This window comes from Haliotis asinina, chromosome 5, assembly GCF_037392515.1.
Source record: "Haliotis asinina isolate JCU_RB_2024 chromosome 5, JCU_Hal_asi_v2, whole genome shotgun sequence".
NCBI lineage: Eukaryota > Metazoa > Mollusca > Gastropoda > Lepetellida > Haliotidae > Haliotis > Haliotis asinina.
Genome location: NC_090284.1, coordinates 51314295 through 51338223, shown reverse-complemented (window position 1 = coordinate 51338223; position 23929 = coordinate 51314295). Strand labels below are relative to the sequence as shown.

General features: G+C 36.3%; 1 protein-coding gene across 1 annotated transcript in view; it reads left to right on the top strand.

Annotated features, from left to right (window-relative positions):
* The first annotated feature begins 476 nt into the window (after positions 1–476).
* Positions 477–23929, top strand: part of LOC137284730 (uncharacterized) — a 28078-nt gene continuing 4625 nt past the window's right edge. Inside the window, exons 1-10 of the mRNA XM_067816650.1 lie at positions 477–559; positions 8409–8538; positions 8905–9110; positions 9796–9903; positions 13150–13238; positions 17708–17778; positions 19900–19977; positions 20625–20738; positions 21318–21356; positions 22049–22153. Coding sequence (XP_067672751.1) covers positions 8467–8538; positions 8905–9110; positions 9796–9903; positions 13150–13238; positions 17708–17778; positions 19900–19977; positions 20625–20738; positions 21318–21356; positions 22049–22153 — 882 coding nt within the window. The 5' untranslated portion in view covers positions 477–559; positions 8409–8466. The remainder of the gene's footprint in view (positions 560–8408; positions 8539–8904; positions 9111–9795; positions 9904–13149; positions 13239–17707; positions 17779–19899; positions 19978–20624; positions 20739–21317; positions 21357–22048; positions 22154–23929) is intronic.

Sequence of the window (23929 nt, the reverse complement as noted above, 5' to 3'; positions counted from 1 at the left end):
TGGTGATGAATTTTTACCATGTTCTGAAAGAACAAAAAGAAGATAAAACCCTGAAAATTCTCTATGTTCAACCACCCTTTCATTGAAATAAGTAAATAAAAAATATCAGTGTACACTGACCATGTCACGGTACATACAAGGCAAGTATTGCTTCTGCATAAATCTAATGCTGAAACATACACACTTATGCTGAATGACGGCAAATCCGGAAACGTAAACCTAACTGTCTGCAACTAGTCACACGGCGGTTGGTATAATACTGTCGCGCGCGGGTATTTAATTAATCCGAGACAAAGAAAATGTGATCATGTATTTTTAATGGAAGTCCTTGGGAGGACTGGCACGGGCTAGATAAATCAATGGCGTTATTTGGCTCTGTCCCATTCATGATTACATGAAAATGAGAGTCATTTCGGGAGTTGGAATGATGAAAAGAGGTCGGTGCGTTGAACGCGAAAAGAGTTGCTAGTGGCAACCATCACGTGACTAATGTCAGAATCTCATCATGGCGCGGAATCGGAGGAGTGGATACTAGTGCGATTGACATGATTTACCAATGGTTTGTGAAATTTCATTCATTTTGTGATTGGTGTGTGGCAGGTAATGTCATTATGGGATACACATGCTCCACGATATGCCTGTCCATCTCTAGATAACTCAGGATGTGACAAGATCAAGTGGATTGAACTCATCAAGTTGACTGTCGTAGCAGACGCCTCTTCTCTTGACTCTCGCACTGACAGGTCATCGGGTTGTCACTTCATACTTCACGTGAGAGACAGCTAACGGCACTGTTTATGTTAATATCTGTATTATTCTATGTCTAGTGTGATATTAACTTGGTAAATATTGTTTTTAAAAGCGAATCTGACCTGACAGTCCGTATAACAACTCTCAAAACCGAGCACAAAAATAATTATCATGTCACCTTGTGCATATTTTTATCTTGAATTTTGATGTCCAACATGCATTTGCGCCAGTATGATAAACGATGAACACAGTGAGCAGGGAAACATTGCACAGTAAATTAAGTGACAAAAATATTCTTTTTTTAGTTATCTGGAAATGGGTTCCTTTTTCTACATGTATTTGCGTGTTTGTAATATCCCCAATATTTGTCTCAAGAGTTACCAAAATGAATTCCAAGTATTATATCGACAACAGGGACACTGTTTTAACTTGTGCTAACAATATCCAAGAAGGGTTCCTCGACACGTCCCCACGTTCTGTGATTGGGAGGATAATTGTGTAATGGGAATGTTGGGCCTATTGACTTTCAGCATTTTACATGCTTATTAATGTCTTTTTTTTCGTCAGATCTTTGGCAATTTTGAAGGCAAGCCACAACTATTCTCAGTTTTCATTTGATCTTTCTCAAACATGTTAGCAGATCTAGATCGTATAAATGTTAGCAAAGAGTTCTCAGACACCTAATTTTGTCTCCTGTCATTATCATCATCTAATTGAAAATCTTTCCAATTAGGTCCAAAAATAATAGTGATTATGAGTACCTACCCAACCCTAATGATAGACTATGCAATGGTAGATGCTCTAATCTTCTTTATGTATTCAGCAAATGTTCCAATACATCCTGAGTCACGACATTTTTTCTGTTACCTTGTTACAACTCAATATCAGCATTGATATTAAAAAGAACCATACACAACTTTAGTTTGAATGCAGTGATGTGTTTGCATCAATCAAACTTGTTGGAACCTCCAGTTTACCAAGCCCTGCCCCTTTAATAAAAGAACCCAAAACAATCTGATTGCAGACAACTTTAGTAGTCCTCAAGCATACTTCTTGGTGTTGTGAAACAAAACTAGAGTCTCACACCAGCGCAACAATCCACCTGTAATTTCTTATTGTCCTTACATTACTATTGTGGCAACATACTAGTTTCTTACACTGTTGTGCCATCTGAACAGACACAAAGTATGGACATTTAAGTGTTATTTGTCAATAAATCTAAGCCGGTGTGTAATTACCATGACAGAATGTTTTGCCATGCCATTTAGATTTAATGGTAAATTGACTCTACTCAATGTCTCTGGCTGGGTGATAGACCTGTAAACAATGGGGAGTGGCTGGTTACAATGCATGACCAAGTTCATCGTGTCTGTGCATCCTGGTAGGGCTTACTTTGAATATAGATCTTTATAGATTAGCAAGTATTAACTATTATATTGATGGATTATTGATAAATATTGAACTATTAACTGAAAGAAATTAGCATATTTTACATCACTGCTGTGTTGTAACATATTTATGCATCAATTACAAATAAAAACATTGTTTTTGATATAATTTGGAAGTGACCCATGAATAAGGACATAAGTTTGTGTATTGATTATGTAATTTCAACTTTGCTGCATCACAGTAGTTTATGGATGGTATTACAAAAGGGTAAGTAACTTTAACATTTCTGGTGAACTGGTACAATGACACATGTAGAAGCACTTGATTTGTTAAATAAGCAACATAATGAAGTTTAGAATGTCAACTGGACACAGGTACAGTGTGATATACAAATTTGTCTGCCTTACTGAAGAAAAACACTGGATTGGGACTTAGGGCAATTATTTCCACCCCGGTATTACTGATGACTTGATTTTCATATTGACAATTGTGAATAATTTTCCTGTTGAAAATGTGTCCAATTATCAATCTTTTTGTCCAAACCAACCTGACATGGATTATTAAGGTTGTGGAAACGCTTCACAGACAGATAATTTCTTAAATGTCCACAGCCATCGGTGTTCATAATTAAGTGTGAAATGTGAGGTTGTTTTGAGACTTACTAATTGTCCCATTATTTAAAGTTACAAAATGTGTGGTTCCCAAGATTAAAAAACTAGAGGATTCCACATCAATAACCCCACAACTGTATTCAATACATGTAGGTGATACTACACCCTGTTGAAGCAAAATGTTGCAGCCCGTGTGTATTGTATGTGTTAGTGGTATCTACTGTAAGTCTAATAGGGTGCCAAAGTGAATGCACATTGGAATGATTGAAAATGTTTCAATTGTATGATTCCCAGTAAGTAGATATTTCTGTTCAGATTATGAAAAAAGTTATGTGGCGTTGATCATAACTTAACTCTTTCACTTAGGAGTGATTCAAATGAGGAAGTCACAACATAGTACCAAAAATGCTCGTGTAAATGGCTGCAGTGTTCACCCTTGGCCTTGGCTGCTCCCCACATCCATTTTCATTCCATGGAACCGCAGCTGTCAACACTGAATGTCCTGAGGACTGATAAATTGAAAGTGTCTGGGTCAATCCGCTCATATGCTGATACATAGATTATTTGCAGCTTAGTAACTAATACTAATTGATTTGATTTGTGATGTTAAAGCTGACAAACATGGGTGTAAATATTCTTTAACCCTGCAGCAACTATATATGTCAGCTGTTAGCAGAAGACAATAGGAATTTACTGAGATACCAGATTTCAAAACGTAGCTTGAGTCTTGGCCTTGTTTGATTTATTTTTATTTGGAACCCCCTTATGTCATTGGCTGCTTCTTGCAGTGTTTTAAATTTGGGCCCTGCTTTGACATTTACACTTCAACCATAAAGCTATTACTTGCGGCCAGTGCTCAGTCATATTGTTTCCAAATGTAATGTAATCTGGTGAATGTTTAGTTTGGCATTTTATGTGTTTTGATCACAAATTGGGTCAGTGAGTTGACTGTTTGTGTTTGTTATGACTATTGTGACTTATGTTGATTAAGAATCCTGAAAAGTAACTACTAAAATGCGAAGTTTGCACAATATCGATTTATATTATAAGAATGTACTCAGCTTTAGAAATCAGCATCCATTGCCATGACCACAACATAACCACTTTAGTCAGCAGTCGCAAGTCCTTGGTCTGATAAAATTCTGATCGGTCTAGCTATGATCAGCTAAAATAACTCCATATGGTAACTTGAGAAGTTCTGAAAAAAATTATTCAGGACCAAGTTCAGAATAGTGGACTCAAAAGTTTTATGCACTGACTGCATAAATCCTAACTGACTGAGTTAGTTTTGCTGAAAGTTGTACTAGGGTCAGTACCAAAGGGAAAACATTGAATACTTGAATGAACTAATTTCCTGAGTGTTTTGTTTTCTTCAAAAATACCAAGGAAGTGTGTTTAAGGCAAAGTGAACTTTAATCCAAAAATATCCTGAACCCATAACATAAAGACCCTGTACTTGAAACTACAGGCAGGGATTTTCCTAGAGTCCTATATTTGAGGTCCCTAGGACTCATACTCCTAATCTTCCCAGGGTTCTGGACTACAAGATGGGGGTCCCAATCACTTAAATATTATTATTAATACTATTTTCTAATGTTATTGTTTTTCAGTTACTGTTGTTGTATTGTGTATAATAATTGTCACACTGTGAGAACAGTTAAATTGCAAATGATACCATAACCCAGTTAGTAGCAGATAATTCTTGTTACTTGATCAAAATTTTTACAAAATGTATTTTGACTGTATTTGCATCTATGTGGATGCGCTAATAAATATTGTTGAATCCACTGTTAAAAAAAAATTATGCATATAGAACACAGGAATTCACGTCCTGTAAATACCTGTATAGGTGTCTTATAATGTTTAATAATAAGGGCAATAGAGGATGGCAGTAGAAGTATGCTAAAAGTTGGAACTCTGGAATAACACTGTTCTGTTAATGGCTTACGTAGCTTGCACCAGAGCTCCAGATAAGATTCAGCTTATGTGGGTACTGTACCAATTGTGTTTTTTGGAGTGGTAATATGAATATTTAGAGGTTATTTCGTTTTCTGTTAGCCACTGCTTTCAAATGTGTGGGTATTTCACTGATTTTACTCACCCAACTATTTGTTATTGAGTAAGTTTACTAATCAGGTATGTGCTGCCTTATGCCATACGTTATCAAAACCAACTCAAGTATAATGAAAATGATTTCATAAAAAATCACTCATCCTATAGTGACAGTACAACACTAGCCTTATACTAACAGTACAACTTCATAGCAATCAAAATCTTTTTCGTTACGCATGCAATTTTTATGAATATATTTTGCATACATATGCTTTAAACTTTTTGCGTGTTTAACATTTTAAATGCGTAAATGGTACGCAGCAATTATTTTTCAATGCGTAGTTGGTGTAAATAATAGGTGACTTTAAAAACCCGCAAAAAGCCATACAATGAAGAATGTGAATTATGATGGAAAAAATAAAGACCTTTATCAAAGATTAGTTATGAAAATAGTAGCTTGTCCATAGACAATATAAAAGCCCAGTTTTGCCCTCTGTAAATGTGGAATCTCATATCCACTGTCCTGTCAACTCGTCTGGATGATAATGGTAAAATAATTGCATTTGTTTGAAGCTAATTGTCATTGTTATCTGCAGACCTCCTTTTTGACCAAATGTATATCATGGAGTCTGCAGAAGACTCAGATTCAGAATAGCAAAAGTAATCTAATGAGGAAGAAGTTATCTAGGTATGATGTAGTAAGAAAAGCATGATTGTCAGGATATTGGTCCCATTGCAAACCTTCGTGGTGCCGTAACCATTAGATATTTATGAAGGGTTACACACGCAATACATTAAGGATTTTAGTATTTGAAATTAAGTGTTAAAGTTGATAGGCCCTTATCATTTTGTAAAGTAGAGTAAAATTCTAGGAGCTCAAATTACACTGACCCAAAAAAGAAACGCATAGCTGAAATCTCATTTTTAAAGTAGATTTTTTCGGAAAATATGGAATGGAATGACAATTAATGTAAATATTAAGTGTTTTTATAGTCAATACAACCAAAACAGAGAAACAAACACAACCTCTGGTGATTATTCGCCACACCACAGCACCTTGAAAACGCTTTGTATAATCTGCACGTGGGAAAATCTGAAAGCATTATGCACGTGCAAATGCAGGATCTCAATCTTGATTATGATGGCTATAAAAGGGGACAGGTCCTGTTGCGATTCATTCTTCGAATTTCTTTCTATGCGACGCGAAAAATGCCAAGGTTAAATGAAGAAAACAGAAATAGAGCCATTGGACGTCTGGAAGCTGGGGAAAGTCAGTCATCAGTTGCCAGACGTCTGAATGTGAGGCAGAGCACGATTTCCCGTCTCTGGCAACGATACACGCAACACAACTCGACCAGAGACCGTCCAAGGAGTGGGAGACCAAGGGTGACAACTCCAGCACAAGACCGCTACATCCGGGTGCTTCATCTGCGTAATCGGGCCGTCACTGCTACGTATACCGCTGATCACGTTCCTGGGCTGCGTAGAGTCTCTCCACAAACCATCAGGAATCGCCTAAGAGAGCATGGAATTCGACCTATGCGACCTCATGCAGGACCTGTTCTGCATCCCCATCACCGTCGTGCACGTCTTCAGTGGTGCAGGAACGTTCGGGCATGGAACCTCTTGAATTTGAGGAGGATCTGGTTCAGCGATGAGTCACGTTTTCTGCTGTACAGACATGATGGAAGGATGCGTGTTTACAGACGTCGAAATGAGAGATATGCTCGACAGTGCGTTCGTGAGGTCAACAGACACGGTGGTGGAGGTGTGATGATGTGGGGAGGCATATCTATGAACGGCAGGACACAGTTGGTGCATGTGCAAGGGAATCTCAATGCTGTACGCTACCGGGATGAAATTCTGAACCGTCATGTTGTTCCTGCAATTGACGCTAGAAGGGAAATTTTCCAGCACGACAATGCATGACCGCACACAGCACGCATTACCACGGATTTCCTTGCCAACAACAACATTACAGTTCTTCCATGGCCCTCAAAATCGCCGGATTTGAACCCAATTGAACATTTATGAGACCAATTGGGTAAACGGTTACGACGTCGACAGCCGCAGCCACAGACACGTCTACAGTTGGTGAATGCGTTGCGAGATGAGTGGAGAAGAATCCCACAAAGGCGGATACGACGTCTTATACAGTCAATGCCCAGGCGATGCAGAGCAGTGATTGATGCCCGTGGTGGTCACACCAGATACTGACTTTCTCACTATGCCATGGAAAATAGAGACGCTTAATACCACTGTGAATGATTGTATATGTCTTGACACACATTTGTTAATACCCGTGTGAATTATCATTGCTCAAGTTCCATTACTTTTTGTGCAATTTAAGTTAATAAATTATCTCTCATAACATTGGATTTTCACCTATGCGTTTCTTTTTTGGGCCAGTGTACATAGGCACAAACAATGGGACCTGAAAACTCCACTTAATTTCAAACACTGACAAATACTGAATGCTGTGATTTTATTTATAGCTGGAGTAACATGTATATGTTGTATTACTTAGATGTGAATAAAACATAATCTGTCAGGAATTAATTAATAATGATGACCTTATTGAATTTCATACAAAAAATACATGTAGATTGGGGCATGTAAAACATAGAATGTCATTTTTAGATCCTAATTACCTCTTTCAGTGATCAACACTGTGAACTATGCCTAGTGGGATTTCACGATCAGTTCAGATTAGTTATAAGAATAATGCAAATGTCTATTTTTAGAAAACTATTAATCGTAATTTTTTAACCAGTCAGACTTTAAGCAGTGTTGTCATGTCATGGTTGCATTTCCCTTTCATCTTAACTCTATTTTTCATTGCCTCATTTATGATAGACATATGACCTCACAGGAAAGGTGTTTATATTTATGACTGAAAGTGACTGATACATATGATGTTAAGTCCAACATCAACTCAGACGTTGACACGCTGTTAGTATAGCTTATAGTTGAGCTAATGGAGACAAGTGTGGTGGTTGTTGCTGGGTTTCTGAATATCTCAGTTGCACATTGTCAACACAGCTTTTGTCAACCTGTCACAGCACTGTTGTCCACACATACACTGCAGTTGAATTACTGCCACTTTCAATACTCAGTATGCAGTTTTTAGCCTCTCTCTTGAAAATTGCCCCGTTATCAATGGAGGCCCTACTGGGCCTGGATGGTCAGGGCAGTAATTGTGTTTGAATTCACCAGATATTGGATACATACATCAATAGAATAAGAACAAGCAGCAAGCCCCAAGGGAAGTTTATTGAACCCACATAAAAACTTCCAGTTCCCATTCAATCCATAAAATAAAGTTGTGAAGAAATAGCATTCAATAAGAGGTAATGAATACCCTGAGTGGGATGTTAGTATATATAGGTGAGTACTAGCAACACTCAGTGTAACTTGCTATGTCCCAGTAACCTGTTAAGCTAACAACGTCAAACCATCTGTATGTGGCAGGGTTATGTATTACAGCAAGTCTAGCCATGTATAATAATGCTTATACTACATGGCAATGCTTTGTATTGAAAGTTGTTGATGGTATTATATTAGTGTAACCCATGTGTGATCGCTTGCTTTTGTTCATTCCCACAGGCGTGCACATTACTAAAAACGGGCTGATTGGTCACAGCATAGCTTGAAGTCGGCCATCATGAATAGGGAACTAAACGTGGATTCTATCATTGAACAGCTGCTGTCTGTCAGAGACTCTCCAGGGAAACAGGTAGACATTGAGATTAATATTTTACAAGTACTTGACAATTACTTGTTTAATCTGATCACTGTGGAGCTTCATTTGAGTGTGTGCTTCATCTTGTTTTCACCAGTGATACTGATCAAGACCTGCAAAACAAGTAAACAAGAAATGCAAATGTAACTTGAGTTAATCGCAACACAAAAGTGGTTAAGTCTTCATGGTTTTGATAGTATGATATCTTGTCCTTTTTCAGTCATCTTAAAATGTAAATATATTTGATGGCACATGATCGTTTTGCATAAAAGCATGTGTTTTGAAACATTAACGATTTGTTCATTTGCTATACTCACTGCATGTAGCAAAATACTTCAAGTGTTGAATTTTTAATTGCAGGTTCAACTTCCTGAAACCCAAATTCGCCAATTATGCCAACTGTCCCGAGGAATATTCTTGGAACAGCCCATGCTGCTGGAACTCGATTCACCTGTCAATATATGTGGAGATATACATGGCCAATATGAGGACCTGCTGCGACACTTTGACAAGTGTGGATTTCCCCCAGATGCAAATTATCTTTTCCTTGGTGATTATGTAGACAGGTTCGTGAAACATTTGAATTATTTTCTGTCAAACCTTGGGGAATTTAGGGGTTGCCAGGATACCATTTAAACCACGATTGTATACCACTGGTCTGAAAATAGTCATGATTGATTCATTGACTTAAAGGTTCAACATGTTTTCCTGAAGTACATCATATGAGTCAGAAGAAGTAGATTATGGATAAAGCAGAAAATATAACAGGATTTGTTGATGCAGTATACATTGTTTTAAGAGGCATTATTGATTTAAACTATTGCAAAGGTTTAGTCATTCTGAAATATTGTACTCTGTATATTACATCTGTAGCATTTTAAGTGTTCTGGTTAATCAGACTGTTTAGAAATGCTAGTTTTTCTGTATATTTCATTAGTCTCTTGCACTTCAACATTATATTGTGTTAACGGCTTATTGCTTCTTGTAAACTGTCCTGAAAAATTCATGCCCTGTTGTGAGAAATCATTTGAAAATCTAACACGTGTACCGACATGTAAATGCATGTACCAAAGCAGCAACTTCAGCACACAATACTAAGTATGAACAACTGACTATTATTAAATATTAATGGACCTAAAAAATGCAATTGTTTTGGCATTTCTTTGAGGTTTGTATGTATAAATAATGTGTACTACTGGTAACTTGAATGCTTGCATAATTAAATGTTTTCTTTATATTTTCTATTTTCAGAGGTAAAAGATCCCTTGAGACTATATGTTTGGTACTAGCATATAAGATCAAATACCCAAACAACTTCTTTTTGCTACGAGGGAACCATGAATGTGCATCTATCAATCGGTATGTCTTCATGTATTCTTCAGGACTCACATAAAATCTCTAGAACTGAAGTTGCTCATTATGATTATGTGCAACCTTGAAATAGAAACTAAGGCCAAATGGAAAAAAAAGGCTATAGTTCTGATTGCACCTCTTTAAGAATTAGGGACTGTTCATAATTTATGCTGGGGTGTATGTGTGGTGATGATGATTTTAAGGGGGGTCACCCATTTTGTTCTGGGGAGGTAGAGGGGGAGTCATCAATTTTGTACACATGTTCTCGAGGGTGGGTCATTTATTTTGTACATGACAAGCAGGGATATGGTCACTTACTTTGTACATTGATTTGGGGGTAGGGGGTGAGGGTGTTCATTCACATTGCACATGCAACTCCATAAAATCATCATCAACCCCCTAGCCAAAAATAATGAACAGTCGATTAGGGTAGGTAGGTTTGATTTTCTTTTTACATTTTTTAGATGTTAAGTACAAAGTAATAACACATTTATCAATTTGTAATTGTTTATTCAATCAAGCTTACGACCATCATATGTCAACTTTCTCTATCAGAATGGCTGATGTCTGTCTGTGCCAGGAAAAAGCAATGGCATCTGAAAGCTTATTTTATTCATACTGTTTTAAAAAATACAGGGTGGGCACCAGAATCCAAGGGTTGGTTGGGTAATCGGAACTACAATTTTTTTTTTAGGCCTAACTTTAGTAGTTTTACTGAAGCTTGTGCTGTGGTTAGCTGGGACATACTTGCCATATTTCTAGTGATAGTCAATTTTTGTACTCTCATGAAGCTGACTTTCTCTGTTGTTAATGGCACATATTGACGCATAATATTTCAATCTGATCATGTTTGTCCTTTACACAGACAGTTCTGCATGAATGTATTTGACATAAGCTCTTAATATGTAAATATGATGTAAATTATTTATTTAGTGTTTGCATTTAGTGTTAATTATCTCAGAAAAAGTTGGTTTTTTTTAATGAACATAAGTCTTATCTGAATATTGAGTTTGCTTTTTAAATGGAATCTTATCAAACTACTGACTTTCCGTGACCTTAAGCCATATCATGTATAAGTATTGTTATATATAATGTCACTCCTGAAGCTATGATGATGTTTTATGCTAAATGGTATTCAAGTACAATTTCAAGAAGCAGTGACAATATGGCTAGAATGTTTGCACATGCCTATATTTTTGTTAGACTGGGGCCAGATATTAATTTTTAATGGGTGCCGATGAGAGTTTAACTGTACGCCCTGACATGAACTTTTAATTCATATGATTCTGGCTCTTTTCAGACTGCTCATTAAATTTATGACATTGATTTTATATCAAATGTTTTGTTTGTTAATAATATTCTTTTCCACAAACTGGACTCTCATATCTATCATGTTAAACCCCAATTGTTAGGTTTAAGCGTTAGACACATGAATATTTTTCTAAACATCATTTTTAACAATTGAACAATTTGGTTTTCACATCAGTGTATATGGGATGGGAATTATTCACCTACAGTTAGGAGGCATTTTCAGACTATTCACTAAATATCTGTGTGCCATTATTGATTATTGATTGACCATAGCCATCACAGAATAATCACATATCAGAACATGTAGTTAATCTCTGGCAGCTTTCATATACCAGAAACCATAGGTGGTTTTGACAGGTGGGTTGTGTGACTTGCTGATATTCACTCAATTATCAAGTAGGCAATATTACCAGGTTTTGCTCTCAGTGCAAGATTATTCAGTACATAAACCTCTGTGTAATGATCAGTCTGGGCAAAGAATTACAGGGTTGTAATCCCCGGAATTAGAGGATTATCTCACTCTATAATGACTTTCATCACATCAGATTACTGGTATATAGTGACTCAAGTGGTGTTATTGGGTACCAGATTATTCCAGTTTGGTTGTGTATTGGCCATTAATGTTGGTATTGATTTGTGCATTGATGAATGGTGCTAATGGTAATGTGATTATGGTTGTAGTGACTGGGGTGATTTTATTGCTTGGTTTCGTGGTAGTGACACTCCCACTTCATTAGACATGTATGTTTTCATGATTTCTAATCTTGACGTACAGCATCTTGGAATAATTGCTCATAAAATCAATACAATTCTTTGTATTTTTTTTTTCAGTTGCTAAGAATTGTTAAATGTTAAAAAATTTATTCATACAGTTATTCATGGAAAAGAGATCATCAATCATGTTTTTTAATGAGACTTCAGATCTTGTACAAATGATAAATTGTCATTTAGAATGTTTGAAAACAAGGCTCAACATGATTCACAAGTATGTCTGACAATATGTCTGTACATGTTATCCCAGTTAATGCTTTTGGTATTCGTGACAGAGGAGCCTAATCTTGTAAACATACATTAATGGAACATGTTACATGTTTTCTTTTCTGGTGCAGACATTCTTAGTAATGTTGCTTAGGAACAGTTATTTTCCAGGTAGATTTCTCAGGGAGATGTCCTTCAGTTGTAGCCAGTATAGATCATAACCAGCTCATATTAGATCAGAGCTTTATGTGGTTTAACTAGGTTTGCCAGAAAACAGCAGGCTCTCCTGTATTTCTTCAAGTCGTGGTTTAACACATTAGTTCATCCCTGCTCTTGATTTGTAAAATATGTTAATCTCCATGTAATATGAGGGTTGGTAAAAAAATAATCGCTATATTCTCAATGTCCAATGTTGGAAAAGCTTTCAGTTTATTTTTAAGGAATCATAAGTAAAGCCATATGAAAAAATCACATATATGGGGAAAGTGGTTAAACATATATTAGTCAAAACACACTGGGGTGTAATAGTTCTAAAAAATGGCAGAACATGAAAAATGATCTGTCATTTGGTGCATCTTGGTTAATGGTATGGCCTCAGGTTATATATAGTGGACAAAATAAGTTAGGGATATTGATATTTTTATGACTGATATTTTATCAGTGTGTCTATGAAAAATACACCGTTATTCATGATTTAAACATTTACAGATATACCTAACTATTTTTGTCCAGTATATATAAATAATTATCAAATCTTACAAGACAGTATCTATACCATTTCATTACTGTACACAACCCCTATATTTCCTTCTAGAACATTTGAAAATAATTATTGATGGTTTCCTAAGCCCCTTGCAGCATTTTCTGTTGATGGTAAAACCCTGTATTTACTATTTTGACAAATTTCGGTTTGTGAATAATGAACATCAGTTTAGTACTTCTCATTTATGATATTTATTTCAGAATATATGGCTTTTATGATGAATGCAAGAGAAGATACAACATTAAATTATGGAAAACATTCACAGATTGCTTCAACTGTTTACCTATAGGTAAGCCTTTTTGTAGCTTTTTAAAATCCCATGCCATATTTGTTCAACCAATAATATTATGATCAACTGCTTCCTTACCAAATTGTTGTCAAATTTGGGCAAGGGCTTTGTTGTTTATCGGGATATGTTGTGCAAAGTTTGATACAGATCTTGTATTTTGTCAGGAGTAATCATTATTAACTGTTCTTCATCTGAAATGTGGAGTCACAATCAAGGGTATTAAAGGGCCTTGCTTACACTTTTTGCTGGTTAATTATTATTTCTGGACGAAAATCAACCTGAGTTCAAAACTATTTTCAGTAAACTCAGTGTTTCTTTCAGGTGGAGAAAACATTAAAATATGAATCAGTGAAAAGTTTAGGTCTTTTATACATGGGATTGGATTTATCATCTTTAAATTGGTTTTGATAAACTTTGAACTTCATTTGCCTAGAACTTTGTGAGTCATTTTATTTTCTATAATTTGGTCATAATGTAAGGCCATCTTTACAAATTAGAAGCAAGACATTGAATGAATGAACCAACATTTAAGTGAATAAAGTTGAATGTGCTTTTTAAATAAAACTGAATTAGATAAGGGCCACCTAGTGGCTCATCACGCGGTTTCATTCCCCTCAGAGGTACAACAAAAGCCCATTTCTGGTGTCCCCAGCCATGATATTGCTGGAATATAGACAAGAGCGGTGTAAGAGTCAACTCACTCTCTCACACTCACTTGAATTAGAAAAGTCTTGTTTTTTGCTCTCTCTGCACTCCACAATGTTCGGATGCTATGGCAGTGGTCTGTAAATAATTGAGTCTGGACAGGATAGTCCAGTGATTGACATTATGAGCTTCGGTCTATGCAGTTGGGATATGATCATGTGCTGACCAGTTAAGCGAATCTGACAACCCGATCCCGTTAGTAAATATAAAGAGGAAAGAATATATATTTCATGTATACGACAAAGTTTGTCACTAGTGTGCCCACTGACCAACTATCAAACCAGTCTCCAAGTCATCTTCACAAGCACTAGGAATCAGATCACTTCTACTCAATAATATTTACAATAATTCTGATCAAGGTAACATAAGTACATTGAAACAAACATTTGTTATGTATGTTATATTTGGGATTACACTTTCTTAGTAAAGAACAGATTTGAGTACTGTTGGGGTTGAGTCCCATTCTGTATTTGCACCCTCACCATCAGAGTCTGTCACATAATCGCCAGTACAAAAAGTCAGCCGTCTAACCTGCTTAGCTACTGCAGTTTCCTCAATTTCCAGTGAAAGTTGCAGTGACTGAGCGGGTTAGGCGGCTGACTTTGCGTGCTGGCGATTAATGACAAACATTTGTTGTTATGTGCTCTTTGAAATCATGCCAAATTAATGTTGATTTTCTTAGCACTGTGGGCACTTATTTTTTTTTTGATGACTCACATGGATGACATACACAACAAATGTGGTACTCTAGATCATGTTATGTCACAAATGGATCACTAGGACTTCAAAACCAGGTTCGTTATCTTATTATAGGTAAATTTGTTTAATTGAAAAATGCTTTATTTCCAAGAGTATAGAATTTGCTTGGTAAATGAGAATTTGTATAAAAGCCTGCTCTTTTCCCCTGGCAGTATGTTGTATAATGAATGAGTAAAACATATTGGCTTCCTGCATGTGGAGCTTCTAAAGACTATTGATCTTGCAGAGTACAGGATGAAGTTCTGAAAGCTTCCTTTGCAAGGGAACAGATAATGCTGATACCAAAGCTGTTATTGGGGCATTTATGTGCATTACACTGTTGTATTTGCATACTGCCACAAAATTTGCTACGGTATCATAACTCCCTTGGGAACTTCCCAGTGACTGCGAGTTTTCAAATGAAGCTAAACGTTATTAACAATCACTTATATAATAGCTTTGCTCTTTTCTATTACAATCCTTCCACCATGTAGTCCCTCCTGATATGGTTTCTTTCTGGAATGGGGTGTGGAATAATAATATCAGTATGTTTCTGTTCCTTCATAAAATGTGGTTATAAGTTATATCAAGTAGATAATAATGATCAAGGAAGCTTCTTCTGGTTTTTGAACACTGTCAGAAACAAATTAGTCCCTTTTTGAGCAGTTACTAAACCCAAAACAAGTTTGAGTTCATTACTGGCCAGAAAATGTAATGCTTACTAATTATTCTAGTGTTTGTCAATCTTAAGTGGGTTTCACATTTCTTTGAGATTACTGAAACCACCTTGCATTCATATTGACTGTCAACAGTGTCATTGTTGGAGGGGGATGAGGACCACTTTGAGTTGCTCAAAGAATAAGAGTGTATTTTCATTAGAGTGTATTTTCATCACCTGTTGTGTATTGAACCATACTTTTCTAGCAAAAGAACTACACAATGACCAACATACACGAAAATTGATCACAATGCATTACTTTCTCCAGAGAAACATTACTTGAGTGACACAGTGTGGGAATCTTCCACCAAACTGCATCTGGATATCAAATTCCAAATCTTTGATCATCCTTCTCAGCCTTATGTCATGAACACAGACCAGATGATTTGCTAAACATGATCGTCAGCTTAGGGCAAGGTCAATGTGGAACTGTGAGTTTCAAAATGTTCAGACCTGATGAGAATTGATTAGTCTGTTATTGTGTTTCTTGGCATGTATCAACAAGAACAAGAAGAAAATGTCATTAGGGTCAACATACATTTGAGTCAAGAGAATAATACAAGCTTGCAGCAGTGAGCATCACCAAAGTTTCTAGGCATTATATACCATTGTTCATAATGACGAGTGAAATAATTAATGAATTGTTCAATGAGGCAGTAAATAGGATAGTGTTGTAAAATTCTTACAATGTTGTCTTCTGATAATTCAGAAATAATGTGATTGTCAAGGTAGTTCTTGGATGTATTGAATGATTTTAATGGTCATTTGCCTTTAATGAATGCACTTTCAACATGACATAAATGCTAAACCAAGATACAGTTCATGCTGTCTATGGCTTACTAGTGTTGGCCTTCAGAAACTTGAGAATGTTGTCCAAATGGGTGAAAGATAGGTTCAGACTAAGACTGTGTATTGGCAAGTAAATTGTATTGAAAATTGTGATGTTGGTTCATTTGTTGCAATAATAGTTGTGATATGGTGGGATCTAAAGTGACAGTGAATCTTTTTCTACATACAGAGGCCCTAACAACGTATGTTATGCTTATAACTGCAATCTCAAAATGAAGTTGGATTGTTCCATGTACTTTTTTCATTTTTTTTATGATGTATGGTATGTAAAACATGCCAGTTTGTCTATTGCTTAAAATGACAAAAACATATAATGAATGAAAGCTTTTGAAGGTCAAAACCACAGACATTTATGCAAGACGTCATATATTTTCTAACAAATATACCAGTTGAAAGAAAAAATCAAATAGGTGATGTTTGAAAAGCATTTTGTGGTGTATCAGTATACCAGTAATACCATGGCAAGGGAATGATAATTTATTTGTCAATACACCAGTCAAGAGTAAGATTAAAAAAAGCTGTGTTGCTGGTCCAAGTTAGGTGGTCAATCTCTGTGACTTGCCTGATTCCATGTGGCCATGCACTAATGGTCTGGGTCGCTACTCGTCTATTCAACCACTTATTTGCCTGGTTTAGATTCAATGTTCATAGTATAATGCTAAATTCCTAGAACATTACTGAGCTCACTGTTGTGTTCCACAGCAGTCACTCTTTTCTCTGTAATTGTCTTGGATAATGATCAGCTGTATTTATCTTCTTAATATTTTTCAAAAGAATAAAGCCACGATGACATGACAGAATGAAGCAGAAATTCTGCAAGTAACTAAACAGTAATTTATTGATTCAGAATGGTTCATAAAAGCATTATATTTACAGGTAAACATTGTTTGAAGTTTCTGCTAGTCCAGATGCCCATGATAAATATTATTAAAACGGATGTATTGATATATGTCTGTTAATGACTGTGATCAGGATTTATTTTCCGCCTTCTGTAAATATGTATTGCTATCAACATTTTTTGTTCCATTGCTTCAGATTCATTTTTTACTTTTAGTGATCTGAGGTTAGAAAGTGCTAGGTTGACATGTTAGCTAGTTTGTTCCAGATCCTATCTGCACTGGTAAAGCAATTAACAGCTGTTGTCATTAATATGGAGACAATTGTGTTCAGTGTGGGTGACAAGATTCCACTTTGTGGACTCTTGGATCTTGGTTAGACTTGTTTTTCAGCAACCAGTGCTTGTCATGAGAGGCAGCTAAGTTGATCGGGTGGTCAAACTCGACTCGCTGACTTGGTTGACACGTCACTTTAATGTATCCTAATTGTTTAGATTGATGACCATACTGCTGATCACTGGATTGTCTCGTCCAGTAGTAAGTAGTAAGTACTGTGTCTTAGACAAATTAGTTTTGGAATCACTAGTATTGTGTCATCTTGAGGTTACTTGTCTGTGTTCCAGCTGCTGTGGTAGAGAGCACTATATTCTGTATGCATGGAGGATTATCTCCAGATCTCTCTGATCTACAACAGGTAGGTGCAGGTTGTAGTCATGAACATAATGAGCTCTCAAAGTTAAGGTAATGGTTATATGTAAGATTTTATTGTAAAACTGTGTTGCTCAGCCTGGGCTTGGTTGAGTGATGATGTGAATGTGGCTCACGCGGCAGTGTGCTGATCCATGTCATGGTAAAAAATGTGAAATACTGTATTCATTATGTATAATGCAGAAATCCAGTTGTATTGTTTCTGAGGAAAAGTTGATATCCTGCAAATCGGATGTCTCATGCAGGTACTCAAACATCTTTTAGAAATTATATATTATTCTACTACTAAGTATTTGAAATAAATATATAAATCAAAAGCATATAGCCTTTACATGCATAATTATGTGACAAGCAGGGGACGTTATCGACGTGAAAGCGTTGAAGAGTTTAACATAACTGTTTAACTGTTGAATTCATGAACAGAATGTCGAAAACAAAATCTTCTATGTATTTCTGATATTTATGTTGACTCACAAAGTGCCTACCTGTGTTTGTTTGTCCTACCAAGAAGCATTAGCCATCTTCGTGGGTTATGCAAAGTGACTTTATTGAGCATAATTATTTAAATATCATGAAATTATGACATGTCAGCAAAATGGCCTCTACCTTGGATTTTTAAACTCAGTGTAGCATTTTCTGACAAGCTTAAAACTGCAATAAAAATGGTTAATTTTGTTAAAGTTGAGTGTGCAGATGATTACATGTACAAAATAGTTTAAATAAAGCAGTGAAAGTCGGTGTAATAAATGTGTTCTCAAAAATGGGTAATCGAATGGCATTCAAACTCCAGGCACTGCATGCATCATATTATGACGTCATACAATTGTCAACAATAGATCTTCTCGGTGGAGAGTAGGTAATATTTTTTCACCATCCTCAGAGGGGTAACAAGGAAAATCTTAAAGTGTCATTGCCCAATGAAATTGAAGTATTTCACTTGAAGGTAGTATAAGGTGAAGATAAACGTGGTGTCTTCACCCTTCATCCTGAACCCATATCTTGGATATGTGCTCTGCAGTCTTTGATCATAATGAAAAACGACTTCTGTTTGGTAAATCCAGCTACTCAGCATTGGACCATGAACATGAAAGAGATTATTTACTGACCATGATGGCCAACTTAGGTCAAGATCAGTAAGGAGCTGGGAGTTTCATGATGTACACAATTATCATCTGATGAGCATTGATCTGTCATGTTTATGAAGATCTATATGGAACTGTCGCATCTTAATAGAATAAAGAAGTTGCCATCTTCCCTATATAGTGTAATTAGTTCTTAAAGGTCCAGAAATCACTGACATTTGCAGTCTTTGTGGCTAGGCAATGGAACAGACTTTGCTTTGACATCATTGTTGATGCATTTGACTTGTCTGTTTGACTTTTACAGGTTAACTGCAGCATTAGAGATGAAAGTCCACATAGATGTTGTAACATGACATTGTCAAATATTCTGTTTTAATCAGAAATATAATATTGCTTTTTTATACCCATGTTAAATCAAAGTCAGTAAGTCATGTACTATTTAAACCTGTGTGTAGACACTGCATACAGTCTGAAGAAAGGCTGTACAAAGATCACATTCACGGATCAACTTCCTAATTGCACAACTTCAGTTAGCAATCTTCCATCTCCTATTGTCTTCTATAGCAGTTCTGGTGTCTATCTCCATATACAGTCCACCGATGTGTCCCAGTCCACCTAGCTGTGTATGGGTACCTTGTAAGGATATGAAAGCCACATAAACTTGATGTGCCTACTGGCAGTAAGCGTTGTATGCTCCCCATCGAGTTGAGTAATACGACATGCTGTTGACATTGACATCCTGTGAGCGAGGGAAAAACAAGGCACCTTTGAGCAGCTGATTTGGATATTGGCTGTACAAATATTGGTATGATGATGATACGATACAGTGGATGATTAAAAAGGTTTGCATTCACCTAGCATGAATTTGTCAAGTGTGGGTGGCTTCTACACTATTCCCCAACATTGGCAAATGAGTTATTTTACTGTGTAATTGTTTCATCTTAGCCTTAAGGCACTATATTTATAGATTTCCTTTATGTCAAATATTTGATTTACACTGTTCTAGTTTTCTTTGTTACTTTCAGATCAAGGATATTGAACGTCCCATTGATGTTCCAGACCATGGTCTCGTTTGTGATCTGCTGTGGTCAGACCCTGACGAGGTGAGGAAGTAGGGTGTTGAGAAGTGATAGTGTTGGATGACATTGTTATGTGTTATGTCTGTAGGTCAAAGTAAATGTCTGTTTACTTCCATTATCATTTACTCTTCCTGTTAAAGCGTTCACCAGTGATCGCGGTAGGTTTTGTATGAATGTGTGCAGAAATAAAATTATAAATATGTAGTCCTAATCTTTTGCGCATAAAATTTTCAGCACAATCCTGAATCATGTTAAAATTTATTGTTTGTCTAGATGTTGCGGTTTTAAGGTACTTTATAGAATTATGTAGGTCAGAATCTATGCATCCGAAACGTGGGCATAATATTTGTTGTGTGGTTTATTTTTTTGCGTGAAAAACGCATGTTTCTGCGTTAATGCGAACACTGCTTCACACGTCATGCTGAAGCCTATTTCTGGTGTCCCCTGGCGTAATATTGCTGGAATATTGTGTAAAAGACATCAGCCATGTCTTTTCCTCAAGTTTGAAAACTTTGACTTATTTGGATAGCTGTCAGCAGCTACCAAATTAAACTTGACTAAGATATGTCAAAGAAAAAAATCACTCACTCAACCATGTTTGTTTTTTATTGGTTAAATGTGGACTTGATGATCATTGGTGTCATTAAGTACGTCCCACATACATGTTGTAGGACATCACTGGCTGGGGAGAGAATGATCGAGGTGTGTCGTACACATTTGGAGGGGATGTTGTCAAGGACTTTCTGAAAAAGTTTGACTGCAGTCTCATTGTCAGGGCTCACCAGGTAAGACTTGTCACTGGACATGTGGCAGTTCAGACAGACTACTTCATGGCTGCTGTGGTTATAATTCTTAACGATATTGCCAGTTATAGCTTTGTGATGGGGAGTGAACAGGGTTTTATGCATCCTGTGTTAGGTTTTGTCCACCTAGCCGAAGTGAGATGGATAAAAGCTAAAGATGGAGGCATTAAACCCCTTTATACCCCGCATCATAATGCTACAAGAAATTTCAGATCAGTTGATCAGATTTGTACCCAAGGTTCTAACTTAACACTAGTCCACCACAGTCAGAGTCCCTAATTTATTAGCTATGTGGCAGCTCTTCATGTGAAAATATTCTCATTAATGTTAACACTAGTATGTTGATGTTGTTCATAATATTGATCACCGGCTTCTCTGGTCTGTACTACACAGTTTGAATGATGCTTACACAACAAACTATTTCTTTTGATTGAAACAGAAAAATCCTTCAAAGTATATAGATCAATTTAATGGCAACTGGGTGAGAACTGATTTGATTAACTGTCATAGTGTCTTTGTATGTATTCTCTGCAACATTTTTTCTCATGTCTTGTTTCTCAGGTTGTTGAGGATGGATATCAGTTCTTCCAAAAGAGAAAGGTGATTATGAATGTGTATGGCATATGTAAATTTTATTTTCCACATTTCATTTTGCATTAAACATATTATACTGACCAAAGGAGAAAGTTTGTATATAAATAACAATTTCACCAGCGAAGTGAAAACTTCAGTTTCTAATATTGTCGCAGTATATATATATATATGAAAGTTGATAGCTAATTGTTAGGTGCAAATATTTTCTCAGCATTCACACGGACATGACTGCTTCAAGGGAGATAATCCTACCAACCGTACTGTTCGTAGTCCCATCATAAATCCCATAGCGTTTCAGCTTGAAGATTCCTCAATGGTCTGATATCCATTTGTATTCATGGTTGGTGAATAACCATGACATTGTCCCTGGTTAATTTGGGTAAAAGTAAATTAGATTCATACAGATAAGAACATAGAGGTTTCCAGGAAAAACGTGTAGTCATGATATTGGTGATGCAATTGCTTACACTGAGTAGTAGTGATTAGTGGTGATCATGGTCAAAGTGAATGAAAATTTCAATTTTGACATGAATGGATATAGTGTAAAAGGTTTTGTTAGCTCAGTTCCATTATTGAACACAGAACTGTGAAATCTGTGACTTAAAAATAGGGATAATCATATCTTATTTCAGTATTGTTTAGAGCAACATTCAAATGTTTACAGACATTAATTGACATGAAGCTATATTCTGTTGCAGCTTGTGACACTGTTCAGTGCTCCCAACTACTGTGGAGAGTTTGACAATGCAGCTGGTGTCATGATAGTGTCAGAAGATCTCACATGTGCTTTCAAAATACTTCCTGTGAGTATCTGACAACATGGCATTGTTTTGGCTGGAAGAAACAATGTACATACATAATATATTTCTAGCAACTTTACCACTGTTTAAGTACAAAATTGTGTATGAAAAATCTAACGTATATTCCATTTTAAAGTCTGTTTAGTCTAATGAAATGTACATACGTACAAGCACATTGTATTTTCATTGTATCAGCAGACACATTGGTTTATCAATTGATCAAAATGTTAAATAACCCTTTACAATCCTCTGTAAATTTCCTGATCAAGAAAGATTCAGGGAATGATAATCAGCAACATCAGGGTTTTACTTTGACTCAAAAACAATTGGGGCTTGGAACCCATATTTATTAGTTTTAAGGGGTCTTTGCAGGCAATTCGAGGTTCCTGTGAAGTAACAGGGTAGATAAATGTATATTTTGACCTTTTTAGTTAGAGTCTGGAATGAATCATTGAATATGTGGACTGATAGATGAAATGATGCATGTAACTGCTCTGAAAGAAATCCAAACTTTGCAAAATCAGATATGTTTTGTGGGTACTGTGAATATTACAAGGCTGCAATGAATATTCTATGTGGCGAATATGATACGTATCATGAATATTGGGTAACGAATATGAATAATGATTCATGAATACAGTATTATGGTAAAGTGATTGACGTACAGTTTGGAACAGATGTTGACTGCTAATTTTTCGTAGTAATAACTAGTGATATGACACAACACTTAAATTTGGTATGTAATAGACTAATAACTATAAGATAGTCCACAGTACCATGTGCAGCCATTGCAAACTAACATCACTTGCACTACTGCATGGCTAGTACATATGCCATTCCTGAATATCCCACTTTGAATAAAGGACATAAGAGCTCAAGTAAAACATGCTCCATTAAAAAATTGTAAATATTCATTCATATTCGGTTTTGATGACCATGAATAACAAATTGAATTCATTGAAGGGCTATGGTTCGATTCAACGAATATGCAAGTGTATTGTAACAGCCTAAGTAAATAAGATTGTGCATCCCTCTGGACGCAGTGAATTCTTTTCTGAATCCATTCTCCATTCTCTTCATTTTTATGTACTGGATGCACACATGCAAGTCGTGTAATACCCAGAGCATTAAATTATTTACACAGTCATGAATTTATCAGAGTTTTGTTTACTGGAAACTTATACTATGAACAGATTGTATTGCAATCAGCAATACTCCAGCTATATGATAGCAGTCTGTAAATAACACAATACAGATCAGACAGTCCAGTGATCAACAGCATGAGCATCGACACAGTTACATTACGATGACGTGTGTGAACCAAGTCAATGGCCTGACCGCCCGATTCAGTTAGTTGCCTCTTATGACAGGCATAGGTTGCTGCTAGACTGGTTCTAACCTGCATCTTCACAAGTGGATTATGACCATATACTTGTCCGACCTCTAGACATAGAAATGTTACCTCAAAGACCACATAATGATCAGAAGTCAGGACGAGTCTTTGACTGTGAACCTAGACTTGTCCCGACTTCTACACTTTACGTTCCATTGTCAAGTCCTTTTGTTCACTGATTGTCCTTAGAGAGGGTTTTTGAATTCAGAAAGATACCTTGGTTACATTCCAATAGTACCTGCCCTGCCATGGACCTCTTTAGTGGGTGTATCGGGTTTGCTACACCTGATTGGAGAAAAAGCCAGCCAAGGGAGGTAATAAAATTCTCGGGCCAACCCGTAGATGCGTGCAGAGTATAGTGGAGACTTGTCGGAACATATACCCTG